The sequence below is a fragment of the Pseudorasbora parva genome, chromosome 9 (genome assembly GCF_024679245.1).
Source record: "Pseudorasbora parva isolate DD20220531a chromosome 9, ASM2467924v1, whole genome shotgun sequence".
NCBI lineage: Eukaryota > Metazoa > Chordata > Actinopteri > Cypriniformes > Gobionidae > Pseudorasbora > Pseudorasbora parva.
The window spans coordinates 40,624,762-40,642,727 of NC_090180.1; the positions used below are offsets into that span (position 1 = coordinate 40,624,762).

The following is a 17,966-nucleotide window of genomic DNA, read 5'->3' on the forward strand; positions in this document are numbered from 1 at the left end:
AAAGGCAGTGCTGCTGTGAAGGAAAACCACAGGAGGAAATCACTCTACTACAGGTTTTAGAGAAAACTATTTTATATAACGTTCTTCATATGTTAATTGATGGAATTAAAAGAAAATGCTAATGATCTTTTTGTCTCTAAAAATATTTTTTAATCACCTAGACTGCTGCAACGTCATTCCTGATAAGACAAATGAATGCAAAAAAAAAATCTGTACAGGTTTTATTTCTATACAGCTGTTGTAAATTAATCTGACTGTATCATACTTTGACATTTTAGGTACATTTACAGTTTAACACATTTTTTTAATAAACTAAAAGTGACTACAAAAATAATACAGTGATATTTGTGTCATAATTACAAATCTCATACTAACTGGAAGGTAACTAGTTTTAGTAACAATGTTATTCAATAAATAAAAACAAACCTGCAGTCTTGTATCAAAAGATACATTTGTGTGATTCACTGTGGTAATCATAATCAGAGCAATGCATCCTAAACTAAAACTTTTAAAATCCTTACAAATGCAAATGTACAAAGAGCTTAATTTTTTTTTTTAAACATTAAAATTTAGAAAAATAAAGTGTTATTTACAACAAAAGTATTATTTTGCTCAGTACAGCTGTACATGAAATGCCATCCAAAACTCAGTTCAAAGTTCAGATTGATGGCATGTTACCTGACCATTGTGTATCGCTAGCGTGAGGTTTGTAGAACTCGTGCATGAAAATGAGCTCATTTCTGCATATGAAGTTCAAAAGTGGAAGTGCATTTTTGATTAGCGGCAGGAGGGCAGCGTGACCCTCTGCTCGTCCATTCTCTTGGCCTGTGAGCGCATGATGAGGCTGAAGAAGTCTTCATCTGGGACGGTGGGGCCACGGGCAGAGGGCAGAGGAGGGGCACACCGCTGATCATCCAGACGAGACCCCTGAGAGACAGAAAGCGATTAGATTAATGGCTTAAATGAACCAATAGACATCCTTTCTTGCAGCTACAATTTGTTCCCATGAATATTTCTACAAGATGCACGTCTTTGGCAGGGACGTGCACAGGGGGGTTGCTCAGGTTGCCCGGGCAACTGCCCATATGCCCTTCTCGACTCACGTTGCCCTTCCGAGGTGGAAAAAAAAATTAAAAAATCGTACAATGGATGCAGAATTTCACGTAGGCCTAGATGCAAAAAAAAAAATCGCAAAGCCTCATTCACTTTCATGTTCGGGTACCCGTCCGAAAGTGAAAGTCAAGCAATTGCTTGGGGCCCCGAGCTGGCCCGGGGGGCTCCAAGACAACGACAGGTTAAGAATAAAATGCAACGACAAACTGCTTGAGCGCCCCTTTGATAGTCAATGCAGTAAAGTGCAATGACACTGTTATCGGAATCCCCCTCAAGGGGGCCCTCTCAGTCGTCGCTGACAGCAGCCACCCAACCACGCGATCTCTGCCGGCAAAATACAAATCCTCCTCGGCGATCATGAAGCGGAATTATGCTTTAGGAAGCCAGAAAAGAAAAAAGAGAAAAAACAAGATAGTGGTAAGTGATAAATTACACAATATAAAATAGCTCTATTTGTACAAAAATTGTGTAATTTAGCAGCAGGTAGGCTAGCAAAAATATGTTTATGTTAGCTAACGTTACCTGCCTGACGGCAAATGCTGCTTGCAACGAACAGTTTTGTGCAACTTTTTTTTTGAACGGATGGAATATGGTTACTTACTGTAATATGTTTTTTAACGGGATAAGGAAGACGCAGATCTGTTCCAGAATAACTGTTTATTGTATTTAATGAGATAAAATTGCTATAGCTTTTGTAATAGGTTTTGATGAAAGTGGCATAGCATGCTATACTAACTATTTTTATGCTATGCATAAATAACCTGGAATAGTTAATATAGCATTAACTATTATTATAAACATTATTTAACCAGAAAGAGGCAGAGGAACATGATTTTTTTTCATATCTTATCTTAATGTGCTAGTGTCGGGATATATGGTAGTAACAGTTTATACAAACATGATATTATTTTTATGAGTTACCAATGGATCTTGAACAGTTACTTTATTCTGTGTGGCAATTTTTACACTGTTGCATTTTGAAGTACAGTATCAGGACAACCCACATGTTTTACTGGTACTGTTTATTAACTATTTAACAAGGTATTATAGTCATCTGTTGCAACTTTATAATAACCATCCAGATAATGTTTAGACAGTTTACAAACCAACTAGTAACCCTTAATAAAGTGTTAGGAATATTTGGTCTGTCTATCTATGTAATGTTTATAGATGTTTTAAAAATGGTTTCTTAAAGTTTTACAAACATTTTTTAATCATTACCCACTTATCTGTAGAAAGTTAGCCATGTCCATTTTGCTTGTGGCCCCCAAATTCCTTCTATCCGCCTTGGCTGAGCCTGCATGAGCAGCACCAGAAGGAGATTGTCGCGGTTGTCGGGTGAGACTTAACGTTGTCGGAAAGGTATAACAAACGGACGATCATAAACTGTTGATGGCAGTTAAATTAATATTGTCTTTTTTTATTAGACTATTGATATTGACTGGTTTGAGTTCTTTATTGGTATAGGCAAGGGAAATGGCCTCAAACGCACCATAATGCAGGAAATCACATCTACGAAAAAAAAAAAAAATCTTGGGGGAGAAACCCCCAGACCCCCATGCAAAAAAATGGCCCCACCTATAATATTTTCCTGAGCAGAACATAAATACCACTAGGGGGCATTGAAATAATAATGATAATGGAAATAACAATAATATGTAATTGGACAGATGATGAGGGGGGGTTTTTCGGTTGGGGGGGTGCCCTTTTTTAGGTCAGAGCAACTGCCCCTCAAAAATCCTGTGCACGTCCCTGCTCTTTGGTTAATACAAACACATCGTCTCACCTGACACTTGACGAGCATGTCAAAGAACTGGTCATCGGGTTCGGTGGCATCTGTGCTGGCCATGACCTGGCTGAGGATCATCTGTCTGCTGTTAGTGCTGCTGTGTTCGGATAGGGTGCGCAGGCCGGGCAAACTGTTTCCTGTTCCCGCCCTCTGCTCGTCCAGCCTCCTACCCTGAGCACTCGCCAACAGTCTGAGAAACGGCTCCTGACCTGGACTCGCAGCCGACTCTGAGAATGCTGGAGAGACAGAGAAAAGTCATTTTAATTGGCACTTTATCGTCAAATTAAGTAAAATAATGTGAAAGAAGAGTGCCTAACATTTCCTGATGGTTGTGGGAGGGGTGGTGGGTGGGGAGGAGCTAGTATTGACAGACAGATGGCTCCGCCCATCCTGTATGGCACACCGCTGGTCATCCATCCTGTTGCTCTGGAAACGACTCAGCAAGTCAAAGAAACCCTCGTCTCCTATGTCTGTACTTCCATGCTGAGAGCAGAAAGTTCAAAGGTTAAAGGAAAACCGAACTGCTGATTCAATACACTGATTCATAACGCTCCGGAGCTTCATGAAGCAGTGTTATGAGTTAAGTCGTTATTTTTTTATTTTTTTGCTGCACCAAAAATATTCTCGTCGCTTTATAATATTAATATTGAACCACTGTACTCACATGAACTGATTTAAAAACCATTTGTAAATCCGTCAAGATTTCAGCGAGATAAGAGTATTTATGTTCGTACAGATCACTCATCTTACATCAGGTTCCACAGAGCCCGACAGAAAGCCTGCCTGTGACAAGATGACCGCCGGTGATGCCGATGGTGACTCCGCCGTAAGATATCTAGTCCTTACTATGGATATCTATGCATCCCCCTCTCTTCTGATTGGCTTCATCACACCGGGACCTTTATGACGGGATGGGACACATTCGCCGGGCGCCTGCACTGATCCGCTCTTCCGGTTATGATTATGAGGTAATGCAGCTCTGTTTATCATATTAGATACATTTAAGTGTGTTAAAAATGATGTTATGACGTTACTCCGTGCGTTCACTTGTTCACACTGCTAAGAGTAAAGCGCTCCTGCCAAATAAAACCTGAAACCGAGGGTAGCGCAGATATGATGCAATTGACAGCAACTTCCTATGTTGAAACATCCCTGTCCTTAGTTAAAATAGCAATTTTCTCACAATTTACAAATAATTGGAAACATTTGGGATATTGTAAGTACTCAACTGAACAAAATATATAACACCGGTCTAGTGGTTTTTGGATATTTTACTGCAAAAATACTACATAGTGCACATTTAATGTAAGAATTTTTTTGAAATTTTGACTAGAAACAAGACAAAAATACTAAGTAAGAAAAGCATTTTTTGCAGTGCTCACTGAGCCATTGGATTTCAACATAAATATTTTAATTTGCGTTCCGAAGATGAATGAGGTCTTAAAGTGTGGAACGGCATGAGGGTGAGTAATATATATATATATATATATATTTCTTTTTTTTTTTTACATTTTTATGCGAGCTAACTCTTTAACAGATACAACTTTTAATCTTAAAAAGTAAATGCTGAGATTAACATTTACTATGGTTAATTAATGATATAAAAGTTTTGAAAATGTAACTTTTTAATAATTCTATTTGTTTTAGTAAAGGTGGTAAAAGTACTTTGTTCTGCGGTGCTTCCCGTGTGTTGCTGGTATCCTGCAGGATTTTACTGGAGCTGCTCTGCAGTTTGTGTTTTTTTCCTCGCAAACGATTGACAAAAGAGAGCTTTGAGGATGACTTGGCCATTGTGGATTTGGACTGCTTGAAGAGGATGTCACTGGACCACTTCTGACCCTGCAGGACAGAGATTCAATTACTCAATGAATCCTGATATAGCTTATGAATCAGATAAATGCACTCTGCTGATTGAAGGATTTTTCAGCTGCTCTCACATTCATGTTGATCTTGTCAGGTGTGAGTTTTAGCAGCTCTAGGTTCTCCATACTGTGTCGTCGGCTCATCCTGGGTCTGGCTCCTGGAAAAAAACAACAATACTGATCAATCAACAAGGCAATTGCCGAACACTTGTTTATTCTTTATCACAACTTTATTGTTGAGAATAACTATATAGAAGATCCTGAGATGCAACTTCTGAAGGAAGTGCTGTACCGTGCAGGTTGTAGTCGATCTCTTTGTTCTCCGACAGGACTGAATTGTTTGTGCTGTAACTGAGGCCGAGCACCATCTGAAGATCAGAGACATTCATGCGAGCAGTGAGCTCACCACTACGATCTCCAGTCTGTATAAAAAAAAATCAGGGCATTTCTATATAAAAACAGAACAGATCTTTCTGTTTGCTTAAAGGGGTCACGAATTGAAAAGTCAACTTTCGCTTGAACTTTTGATATATAAATGGTCATGGTAATTTACGAATATCCTGTAAGTTTCAGAGCTGAAAACGTCCTTGTTAGTCAAAGCAAAGCATTCATATACACCAGGCCCAGAAAACGATCGATTTCAGAATGTGCCTCATCCTGATGTCATAGTGTGGAGAAACACCGCCTCTACAGAATAATAAGCACGTCTAATTCAGTAGCCCTGCCCACCGACGTGTGGAGCTGTTCGGATCGTGCTAGCCAGCGGCAATAAACATAGCGAAGAAGATAGCAAGATATTGCGCTATTGCTGGTTGTGGAAGAACACAGTCACTGCATAAGCTTCCTCCTGATCCTAATATTAGGAATGTGTGGTTGAACTTTATTTTTAATGAAGTTCCAGCTCACGTGGGGAAGACATTGTATGTGTGCTCACTTCATATCATGGCGTAATCATTTGTAAACAAAATGCTGTTCCTTCTATATTGAATCTGACAGGAATGGTGCAGGACCCTTATGTGAGTAAAACATGTTTTTTTTATATGTGATAGTATTGCATTGTTATAGTTCTGTATATCGTTTTGATTATGTGTACGTGTCTAACTGAACATACCTTAGAACGCTCTCACAGGCTGGAGAATAGTTTATTTGTTGGTTCATTGCGATTCGTGGTCAGACTTTTGACATGTATGGGCCCAAAGTCACGGGGCTGTGTGTTTTCCAGACGGGCTACCAAAATGTACGCCGGTCGGCAGGCCAGTGAATCTCAAATAGTGAAATAATATTCCTCTCTCTTGACTTTATATTTAAAGGGCGCGCAAATCTTTTCCAATCCTAGCCGTGGGCGTTTACTTCCAAGTCTCCAGTGCGTCACGCCCATCAAAACCCAGCGTTCAGGAGAGAGCCTCAAAACCAGTGTAGAAAATAGAATACTACTTGTTCATTATGATGTTTTTGAATGTAAAAACCATAAAACGTCATTAGTTGACCTCAGACAACAATATATATATATAAAAAAACTGTTCATGACACCTTTAAGGAGGGAGGGGGCTATCTTTCTGTTTTATTAAATGCTTTTTCATGGATTCAAACTTATTTACACTGTTAAAGAGTTGGATTATCATGCTAAACATGGCCAAAAAAAAAACAAAAAAAAACAGCGTTGTGCGCATGACGGAGTATTTCTGTGCCAAATACACTCCTTCAGGATTCAAACAAGTTTTGGAAATCTCACTAAAGAAGTGTGTTTTTGGTTGTGAGGGAAAGATCACCTTGTTCAGCTTCCCAAATAACCCAGCGTTAAAGCAACATTGGATGCAGTTTTTTTTTTCCGGAGTTCTGCAAGTGTGTTTGTTTGTTCGCGGTCACAAGTCGAAACCTCAGTGAGTGACTCTGCATCAAATGCCTGTGTTTTGTTGGCAATCGGCACTTGTGCAATTAATGCAAACAACATGAACGTATTGTGAATCGAAAGTTATCCAGGGATGTGTGGTTATGAATTTCTAGCTCCGCCCACTGCACAAGTTCGCCTGTTTTTGTAAAGAATCGGTACAGCATCTTATATGAATATGATGTAATACTACTCTATAGGTACTCAAGATTAACATAAGACTGGCAGAAACTGTGAGTGTTATGTACCCTTTAATTGACAAAAATCATTATGTTCTAGCTACCAATGAGTCTGTAGCTGTACTTACCTCTTTTGAGATTTCTAAGTGCTTCTCTGCAAAGTGCATGGCCTGGTCATGATTCCCTAGTGCTGTATGAGCATTTCCCAAACTCCAGCAAGCCCTGCCTTCACCAATCCTGCAGAAAACACATTATTCATACTTAGTATGCAAATTATTACACCTCAAGAACTGATGATTACACACAAGTTTTGTGCAATTATCAATTCTTATACTAGTAGCACTAATGTGTGAAAGCACCTGTCGTTGAGGTCCTGAGCGATGATGAGATGTTTGAGATGGTAGTCGATAGCTCTCTCATAGTCCTGCAGCAGTGTGTATGTGTTACCCAGACTGTAGCAGGCCTGAGCCTCCACCGCCAGATCCTTCAGCTGCCGAGCCAACTGCAGAGCCTTCCTGCACTCAGAAAACTATCACGGTCAGAGCTCAGCCACAACCACAGCACAGGGTTTTTTAAAATCAAAATCAAATGTAAGACTTTAAGACCTACACAAATAAAATGTATATTTGTACGTTCATACAAAAACCCACAAAATCAAATTAAATCATGCATCTCAAACTAGTAATTTAACAGGCTGGGGCATCCATTCAACTACAAAACTGTAGCAAGTTTAAAATACTCCAGACATGTTCTATCCTATATGCATATGTATTGAAATTGGTTTATTTATGGGTATAAGTCGCTGTTTAGATTTGATGCATTTGCAGTGATGATTATGTTTCTAGCATGTTTTATGTGTGGCGAAAATTTTTTAACCCTAATTGATGGAGTGTGTAGCTTTTTATTTCCAAACCAACCATGTAGGAAGACACATCATGGCCATATTCCAGGATGACAATGTCAAGATACATCAGGCTCAAACTTTCAAAGAATTAAAAATAAATTTCCTCCTTTCTGTAATTTTATTTAGTTCTTATCACATTGACTTATATTCAAGTGTTAATTTTTCCAATAAGGGTTTCCAATTGGGCTTACTTCGTTATTTGATGTTCTAAAAATGGGGTGTAACCTCATGATTGGCAGCTTTGCTTGTGATTGAGTCTGCGGAAGAGGGTGTATGTGCGGGACCCTGATACAGCGGCTCCACCTCGGGATCACTGCTGCACAGACTTAGGCTCCAAGCGACGTAACTACTGCTTCTAGTGCTGTGTTCCAGATCGTTTTTACAATCCTCTTCACTCGCTAACTTCCCTCCGTCTCGTTCACTCGGATGTGCATCATTGCTTACGTTGCATGAGTGCCCACTACTGGCGGAACCTTTGCAATGGACTGAACTAGAACGCCCTAAGCCCTTGATCACTTGGAATCCACTGTGGAGATGATTTATTAATTATATTTTTCCATTTACGAAATTGTTTAATGCAGCATTCTATATGTATATGTGTGTGTTTGGGTTGTTTTAAATGTTTTAAAAAATATTAGAGTTGTTTGTGGTGGGGTAAATTAAACGCGATATGCAGTGATGTCACAATCGTGTTGCATTGTGGTATATGAAGCTGCCTGACCCTTACATATGAAGTAGACTCGCTACCTCGGTCAAAATCAAGGGAGCAAGGGTCTGTCCAAATAAACTTCCCTTGTCCACTTCGCGAAGAGGAATGCAGAACGCACTTCCAAATGGCGGCGGGGATTCCCCCGAGGGGAAGTGCTAAGGGAAGTTCGCAAGTGAGTGTCTAATAGTGGGAGTGGAACGCAGCATAGGACATTAACTACTTACGGAAGAAAGTGGAGTCTATGCATTTTCCCTGACGTGCATTTTTTTTTACAGAAAAAAACTGAGAAAATTTGAAAAGGAGGATATTAATGTTGTCAGATAATTATTTATTATGCATTTGTTTTAAATAATGAAACATTTTTAAACTCACAAAAAGAAGAAAAGTTACACTGTGTCTACACCATAACAGTTTGAGGCTTTATACACATTGCGCAGCAATGCGATGACTGCAAATCTCTTTCCATACATACTGTAAATAAATTTGACTGCACTGAATTTAACACTTTAGGACCCATAGAAAAATCCATATTAAACCTCTAAATCACACATAACCATTGTTGAATTGTGTCACGCCGTAACAGCTTGAGGTTGTCCACACCGGACGTGACAAAGCGACCGTAGCAAAAATCCATGTGTCCTTAATTTCAGAAGTATTGCAGACACTTGGAGTATGTCAGAAATATAATGAGGCATCAGTTTCCTGTAGGGGAATTTATCTTATCGCACCACATCAAGTTTGGTTTCAAATGAGTTCTATTGTCTTATGTTGCGTTGCGTTGCGTTGCTCCTGTCCAGTGTAGAAACTGTGTAACCCGATCCCAAAAGGCATGTAATGTGCTCTCTAATCTCTCTCAACAAAAAAAAAATCAGTAAAAAAAAAAAATACTGCCCGCACCTGTAATGTTCTGCAGCCCTCTCAAACTCCCCAAGGAATATGCAAGCGTTTCCAAGGTTGCAGTAGGCTCTCCTCTCTGCAGACCGGTCACCAAACTCTTTAGCGATAAGCAGACGCTGAAAAAGACAAATGGTTCACACACACTGCAGGGTCAGTGATTTGCACTGCCTTGCACTCTTTAATTTATGACACAGAACACTCACCTGTTCATGAGAGGCCACTGCATCCCTGAAGTTTCCTAGCAGGTAATATGTGTTCCCCAGGTTTCCGTAAGTTCTCCCCTGTGCTGCTCTGTCTCCAAGTTCCTTCACAATACACAGGTCCGCCCTGAGCAATTGGAGAACGGAAAGAGGATGTAAACACTCTGTACCACACATGCAAACAATGTCCACTTGTGTGAGCGTTGGTGGGATATTCACTCGTAATATTCAGCGGCTTTTCGAAGTGCTGTCATGACCTCTTCAGGGAAGTCTCCAGGTTCTGCTCCGCTCCAGCAGATGCTCTTTCCCTTGGCGTGGTACACATTTCCAAAATTATAAAGTGCTCTGGCCTGCCCCACCTTTAGGGAAAGAGCTAATTAAAAAAGAGAAACAAAAAAAAAACCCTACATACTAAGCATGTGAACCCTAGATGTTCATCTCCAAGTACACTTCACAGAACTCTCATTATGCTCACAAAATTCTATTTCTCATTAACAATTTACTACTTTGATTTTAGGGTAAACAAACACCTGGTCATTTATTCATGAGATTCGCGCAACTGTATGATTGAAATATTCAGCAATGATTAATTTACATTTACAACAATCATTAACGAGATCCTGTCTGCATCTACCTGATTTGTTTTTCAGTTTGCAAGCTAATTTTTCCAGACAATTTCAGAGCTTTCTATTGCAGCATTATTACTGCCTCATCAGTCATAGTGTTTTTCAATTGCAAGTTGCTCTGGATGAAAGATTCATTGAATAATGCTGCATGAATGAATGCAAAATCTAATATATTCCATTACGGTAAGGTTTTTTTATTGTGTCGACTGAATAGATCACTCACCTTGTCGCCCAATTCCCTGGCAATATCTAAATGTCTCTGGCAGCAGACCACTGCTTCATCAAAGCGTCCCAAAACCTTAAACGTGTTCCCCAGGTTACCGCTGGCTTTGGCCTCACCAAGCCGATCCCCCGTGGTCCTAAGAGAACAACTCAGAAATTAGTGCTGTTATTAACAATGTAATAAAATATATTATACATTAAAAACATTGATTATTTGGGGTTGATAAGAATTGCATTTGTTTGGTTCACCAATGCTGCATTTACTTCACTAAAAAATACAATAATAAAGTAATCAAAACCTAATGCTGGTGTTTAAATTAAATACATATAAATCCTTATTAAAGCTACAAAAGTTATTTAATCAATAACAGCGAGTGATTATTTTTTTGTTTGATTAACATTTAAAACAGACAGTTGACAGGCTGACTGTTTTATGTTATAATGATACACACGTTTTATTTCTCAGCTGTTTACGTTCACTTAAGCCGTAACTGACTGTGTTTCCAATGATACTCGCCAAGATGGGCCTTTTGAAGATTGTGTGTGAATTAGTCCATTCAAGTAGCCTGACAAGCCATACCAACATCAAGATGTTTGGTCTGGAAACTCACCATAGACAGGGCGCAATCCGAGGGGCGGGATAGACGGTTGTTTTTCAAAGTCCCTCTGCACGCGATAGGATAGCGCTACACCAACCAGAGCAACGAAGGTTAAACAGAGCTCGCTGATAGATTAAACATTCGCCGTATCTGGTCGGCTAAACTCCGAACACATCTTCCCTTTTTAAGAATGACTTCAGTGCCGTTCTTTGTTCTTTTCTCAGAGAAAAGCTTAACTCCAAGTCTTCCAGAGTCGTGGTCAAAGCTGATTCGAAAGACCGCAGCCGTTCGCCAGTTTCTGTGTTAACTAGAAGCACGCAAACGCAACTCGGCCATCGTCATTATGGCCCCGCCCGCCGACTCTATACATGATGTGATTGGGCCGTCCAGATTTTGAGGAACACAGCTCAGAATGGTATTGAGAGTGCCTAGACGACACTTGCGGGCAAATTAAATTTGCTGCCGCTAGGGTGCGTCTAGATTTCTAGGCTACCATTCAAGTGCAAGAAGCAACGAATGGTCTGGTCACACGAAAACAAAACGCACACAAAGAGTACCAAATTGAGTTATCTTTTTCATCATCTTGTACTTGAATATTTAAATTGGCAAGATTTAAAAACATGTGCAAAGGATAAACTTTCGTGATGATGCAGCGGAGGCCCGATCGGGACAGTGACAGTTCTGTTCTGTTCAGTACAGTTCTGTTTACGCTGGCACTGAGCAATCCGTATTGTCGAGCCCTGCTATGTTTTGTACAGGTTTCATATTGTTTTTGCAAGTATTTAATCATTTTACCCAGAGAAAAACTTTGGATAATGCAACAGACATTATATAACTAAGCTAATTAATACAGTAAGAGCCGTAGCACCGTGAACAGTAGTGTGGTATAGGTCTCTGGATACTACAGTCGCTAAAAAGTTGTGCGAGTATACCTTGTTAGAGTAAGATCATGGTGGTGGAACTCCAGAGCTTTACTGTAGTCTTGCAAGTGGAAGTAGGCATTGCCCAGCTGACTGTAGATGGCACTTAGAACCTGCAGGTCTTCTGTCCCAACCTGGATGGCGGCCTCGAAGAAAGAAACGCCGGCACCATAATCCCCGACCTTGCACAGACGCTCCCCCTCCAGAGCCAGGTCCAAACAGGATGCCTCCATCCTACAGAGGGCAGCACAAACTATTTTTTTGAATGGTTGACAACAAGCTTTTTAATGTCTCTGCATGAATATCAGTAGAAATAAAACAAGGTAGGATGCTGTCATTATGGAAGCATACAAAATACCCAGACAGTGCACCATTTATGAGTATTAAATATACATAATCAAACAATGGGAAAATTCAACTAAAGGACATGAAATGGCTGCCATGACAGGCTATTGATTCCTTTGTGCCGGGAGAGTCTCATTGTGCAGGGTCTAGATATATTTTATATATTTTAAAAAGCTGAAAGTTTAAATGAGAGACTAAGGATTCATTTGATGATGTAAAAGAAATATAAAATGTCTGAAAATAGAATGTGGTTGTATACTAGGATACAAAGTTATACAATAAAAAACAAGGATGTAAAGTTTTTTGCACACAATTTCAGGTTGATTCAGGTTTTTCATATTTCATTAGTGCCACTGATATGTAATGTTATATGTGTCAAAATCACACATGGATTTGTATTATTAATCTAATACTGGTAAGCTTAGGGTCCTTGAAACTCCTTGCAATTTAATTCAATCTAACAAGTCAAAGGGTAAAAAGACCCAACAGAAACTTCCTTCAACAATCTACCGGATACTGCATAATATATGTGGCCTTGCAAATATTTAACCACTATTTCATGGAAGATTAATCCCTACACATAATAACAACTAGTCCGTCAGAGTTTGTAGAGGCCCTACCTGGCGCCTTCTCGCCTCACACAATCAAAGAAAACTGGACATGTGAAAGGCATCTAAAATGCTTTGATGTCCCCTTAAAAAGTCCTCTGATGGGGCTGCTGTAATCTCCAAAACCAACCGTCCCAAACACACATACATCACGATGAGGCTTGCCAATCAACCAAATTCTTCAGCAGGAATTACACTACGACAGGCTCATATGATTTTAAAAAGAATATTCTACACAGCAGTTGTCCACATTGGATGTCTTTGAGGGCAGAGGTTGAAGATGGCTTTGGCAAAAACTGTCATGCTCAGCACTTGAACAGCTAATCTGATTGTGTTTCTGCTTTCCACGGTCGTGTGTGATTAGCACAGAGAGGAATACTAGTGAGATTAGACCCACTGCAGTGCATGAAACTCTTCAATGCATGTGACTGATCAATATACCCATTTAGTCGAGCGTGTTAATCTAGAACATTAAAAAAATAATTTGGATAAAAGACACTCAGAATCAGTGTAGTTTGTTTCAAATGATAAACTGATCACAAAATCCATTTAGTTTGTGCCAGGGACTAGTTTCTAAATAAGAGTATTTCTGTGCTCTTAGAGATAGCCTAGGCTAAAATTGGCTTAATTGCTGAGTGACAGATGTTTAGCGAGGACTGATGAAAAGATCATTCAACCCAACTCAAAGGCTGCAGAACAGAATATAGACAATCATCATAAATTATTAAGTCGTTATTAAATATTGAGCAAAATAAGGCACATATGCTTTCTCTCTCTCTCTTTCTCCTTCTCAAACACACACACTCATTTATACCACCTTGGAAAAACTTCTATTGTTGCAACATTTTGGCTTTATTTTAATAATATAATATAAGATTGAGTTTGACATTCAAATCCATATCATTCATATCCTTATTTTCAGGTATAAAGGACATCTTGTAGCCTGTTCTTCTAATACAGTGCTAAATAAAAACTAACTATGATTAAATGGTATGTAAATGTTTCGGTCTACTTCAGATCTTTCAGATCTCCAAAAAAAAGTGTCTTTACGAATGAGTTAATACTGGAACAGCTCCAAAGAAGGTGCATTACAACTACAAGAAAATGTAATTCAAATGTCGCATGCCTACCTGTAGTGGACAAAGGTTCAAGTCTCATTCTGCATGCTAACCACTGCACTGCTCACAGCCATTGAAGAGCATTATGAAGTACTGATCCCAGCCAAGTCCAGAAAGTAATCCATCAGGGAATAGTGAATGAAAAAAAAGGGAAATTAAGTTTTGGCAAACACTTCCAAAGTCTGTGATGTTTTCCAGTGGCGGAGTCCAGGGTGCTACAGGGAGCTTATCCAAACTTATATTCACCACAGCAATGGGTCTAGGAAGTGGTCTAGGAAGTGTGTGTTTGTGTGTGTTGTGTGTTTTGTCCAGGATGCTCTTCCGGAGCTCTCTGTGAAGAGAACACAAGATGTCGAGTGTGAGCCCTCATTCTGTGCGTAATGCCATGGCAACACCCACTGAGCGGCAGATACATGCAAGGGATGCAGATATTAAGTGTGTGTGTGTCAGCCGCGTTGTGAATGTGAAAGCTAAACCAAGGGGGCCCACCAACAAGAGAGAAAGCAAGAGCGATCAGCCTATAAACAGCTCTGAATATCTGCCATGCATGCAGGCCAGTACCAAAAAAAAAAAAAAAAAAACCACTTTCAAATTTGTGACAAGAGTTGTTCACCCTTCTCTTAAAAATCCACATAGAATTATAGCAACTTAATCAAGAAAATAAATAAATAAAAATTAATAAATTCAACTCTAATGGTGATTGCTGGCCTCCTTCAAACATACTACACCTCTGTGACATTTGAAAAGCTGGTTTGTCATTGCCAAACTAATCCAGATACAAGATAATCAGCTTGGAGAACAACAGAGCCATGTTCACGAAATATTTAGTCTGTTTTATTTTTAGATAATTTGATACAATGCAAATAATGCAAAATGTTGTTGTGGTGGTTTGTCATATTTTTTGTGCATATTAAATGGAAGTTGTGACAGATTTTTCTTCAATAATGTGACACTTTTGAGTGTAACAAATTATTGTAAATGAAAAAAAAAATAGGGCAGGAACATGACTCTATCCATTGGTTGTTGATTGGCATTGAGATGTGAATGTTGCACTCTAAATTGATGGTGGAGACAGAAGCAAGGTATAAGCAGATGAAAAGATTGGAGTCCAACATACGTCACCAGAGAGAGAAGTCTGTTATTTTCCTCTTAAGTTATGACATTTGATTCAAAACTGAGGTCAAATAATAAAAAAATGACTAAAAGCTATGAAATGAATAAACAAAATAGGGTGAATTGACATTTCAATACAATTTTACTACAATGCTTTTAACACATTGTATTAAAACCAACATAAACAACATAATGTGTCTTTCAGAAGATATTAAATGAACAAAAAAAGTAGGGCAGGACTAAGTATAAATCCAATTCATTTTCTCCAAAGGTAAATTGATTTTTAATCTTATATTGTAATCATCATTTACAACTTGTAAAAAATATTTCAAAGAGCTCATGGTTCCTGCCATAAATGAATTCATTGTTAGATAACGGTGCAATTTGTATATTCCCATGAAGCACTATAAAGGCTGTAACATAGGCTAACTGAACTAAGTGAAGCAATATTTAATAACTACAATAGTAATTTCAAGCTAAAAATTACATTAGAAAAAAACGTAGGTCGAAAAACAAACATTTACACACAAACTGAGCTGACCACCAAACTGCAACTTTCAGACGCCATCTTTATTTTTTTTAGCTCAACTGTCACAAAGGAAATGACTGGATTGTGGGATATCAAAGGCAGCGAAGGATATACATCTATGCGACCTTAGATGAAGTCATCTCAGGAGACAGGAAGTAAAAGCAAACATTGGATTCGGATGGACCTTGACCTTGGAATGCCAGAGTCAGTCTCCCTATGTACTGCGCCATGTGATTGTTGTTTTCCTCATTAAAGCCTTTAAAGTAATAGTTGAACCAAAAATGAAAATTTTCATAATTTACTCATCCTTGCATTGTTCAAACCCTGTTACAGAAATTATTCAAAATATATTTTGTGTTCAACAGAAGAAAGAATATTATACAGGTTTGGAACAAAACAAGGGTGAGTAAATGATTCGAATAAGATTCACCTCATTGTTGGTTGTTTTGGTTCATGCCTTATAATGCTGTAATGGAAGCGTTTTTGTTTTTTAAATCAGTATTTAAAAGAAATTCTGGAACCATAGGCTGCCAACAAAGAGGGCAAAGTTGCACTATTTTAATCAATCAGAAATTGATTACATCACAAAAACTGGTCTCTATAATTAATAGAACAACACAACTCCCAGACTAAAGTCTAAACGGCATGAGTCAGAACAAGATAACCCTTGGTAAATGGTGAAGAGCAACATTTTCTTGACAACAACAAAACAGACACATTCAGTCTCAATCAAGAGAGCTAATAAACTGCCTGCTAAAACACATCACAACATTTGTGCCAAACAACTTCAAATCCATTGTATTCTCTTTCATCGTTCTAAAAAACAAAAGGAACGCCAAAACACAGAGTCACTTACAAAACTGGTTTGTGCGTCATAATTCTAACAGAAAAACAGCTGTGTGTTTTTCTCATAGTACCTCAGAGGCAGGTTAGTTTGACAAGATGAGGCACGAATAGAGGTTAGGAAGAAGACAGACAGACACAAACTGCACCTTCCATGACACACAGGAAGTTGATGACTGCAATGCAATCACATTATGACTGTAACTTGACAGCTGTTATTGGGGTTAGCTTTTAAAGATCCTTTATACAGAAAGAAAGTGTGTCTTGTAAGCAGTTACAAGTAAACACTTGCCAAATTTAACACAGAGTGAGTTTACTATTACAATGTGCCAAGAGAATAACTATATTTATGGCCATAAATAATTTTGAATAAGATTGATATTGGTCAGATAGATAGATAGATAGATAGATAGATAGATAGATAGATAGATAGATAGATAGATAGATAGATAGATAGATAGATAGATAGATAGATAGATAGATAGATAGATAGATAGATAGATAGATAGATAGATAGATAGATGCCAATGTAAAAACCTATAATTCTGGAAAAAAAACAGCCAAAACGCAAGCCAATATCACGGCGTCATTCATAAAGCAGCATAAAGTCTCAACCATGTCTCATTCCCAAAGCAAACAGTAAAAAAAGCAGACCAGGATTAAGCGAGCACAATATACAATCCATATGGAAGGTAACGTTACAACGTTAAAGCACATAAAACACCACCCTTGAACATGCGTACTCTGACTTATGTAAGTTTTACAGTACCTAAACAAAACAGAACCATTACAATATTGCTTGTAGAAACAATATAAACGTATTACCATTATCACTCTAGGGCAGGGGAGAGACATTTTTAAAATAACTAAAAATCCCCCATTTTTAATTTCACTGAAATCATAATATGCCAGATCTCCGCGCGCGCTGTAGTTTCAATTTTGGCTTTTTCAATTGATATGTTCATTTTGTTGTGTCGTGCGGCTGTCTTAACGGCCGTTACGGGCCAAACTTCAGTCATCATACTCACTTAAACTCCTCCGATTCCCCACCGACCCTTCTCTGGGTTCCTGGTCTAACAACCAACAGAATCAATAACACAAATCAGTTAAATCCAAACATGCTGTCTAAGAATCGATTAACTAAAACTGTTCGCTTTCAAATTAATACGTTTCTGACTCATCGAAGCGGTTTACAGAGAAAACTTTACACAAACCCGGACACAGGGGGCGTGCCGATGCTTGGTTGTAACTCGACTGGCCAATCAGAATCACATGATTCAAATATAACCACTCCCTGGACCAATCGCCAATGAAATTTGAATGTTTTATCTTTTTTTTTCTCTTTGACAATTTTTTGTTTGTTTTAATGCATATTATACAACTTCGCTCCTGAAATAGTACGCAACAGAGGCCATAATCAAACCATATCTAGCGATTTAAACTCGTCTAATGACTAAAACTGTTTTTTTTTGTTTTTGTTTCTTTTTCAGCAAGGATGACTG

The 17,966-nt window shown here is 38.6% G+C and overlaps 1 protein-coding gene across 2 annotated transcripts; it reads right to left on the reverse strand.

Moving 5' to 3' along the window:
* Positions 1–83: 83 nt before the first annotated feature.
* Positions 84–17,707, reverse strand: gpsm2 (G protein signaling modulator 2). 2 transcript variants are annotated; one of them, XM_067452655.1, is made up of 15 exons: positions 17,493–17,707; positions 13,992–14,072; positions 11,921–12,142; positions 10,391–10,526; positions 9,761–9,900; positions 9,545–9,668; positions 9,342–9,457; positions 7,191–7,346; positions 6,960–7,068; positions 5,057–5,186; positions 4,840–4,922; positions 4,568–4,741; positions 3,220–3,385; positions 2,900–3,138; positions 84–927 (listed from the first exon to the last, which is right to left on the reverse strand). In XM_067452655.1, the coding sequence occupies exons 3-15, from the start codon at positions 12,139–12,141 to the stop codon at positions 778–780; spliced, it is 1,944 nt and encodes a 647-aa protein (XP_067308756.1). In that variant the 5' UTR covers position 12,142; positions 13,992–14,072; positions 17,493–17,707; the 3' UTR covers positions 84–777. The 2 variants fall into 2 exon arrangements, with proteins under 2 accessions (XP_067308756.1, XP_067308755.1); XM_067452654.1 differs by lacking the exon at positions 13,992–14,072.
* Positions 17,708–17,966: the final 259 nt, after the last annotated feature.

Coding starts and splice junctions, on each gene's coding strand:
- gpsm2 (XM_067452654.1), bottom strand. CDS start 12,141: ATGGAGGCATCCTGTTTGGACCTGGCTCTGGAGGGGGAGCGTCTGTGC. Junction 9,901..10,390: donor CCAGGGAATTGGGCGACAAG/GTGAGTGATCTA, acceptor CTTTCCCTAAAG/GTGGGGCAGGCCAGAGCACT. Junction 7,347..9,341: donor AGGGCTGCAGAACATTACAG/GTGCGGGCAGTA, acceptor TTCTGAGTGCAG/GAAGGCTCTGCAGTTGGCTC.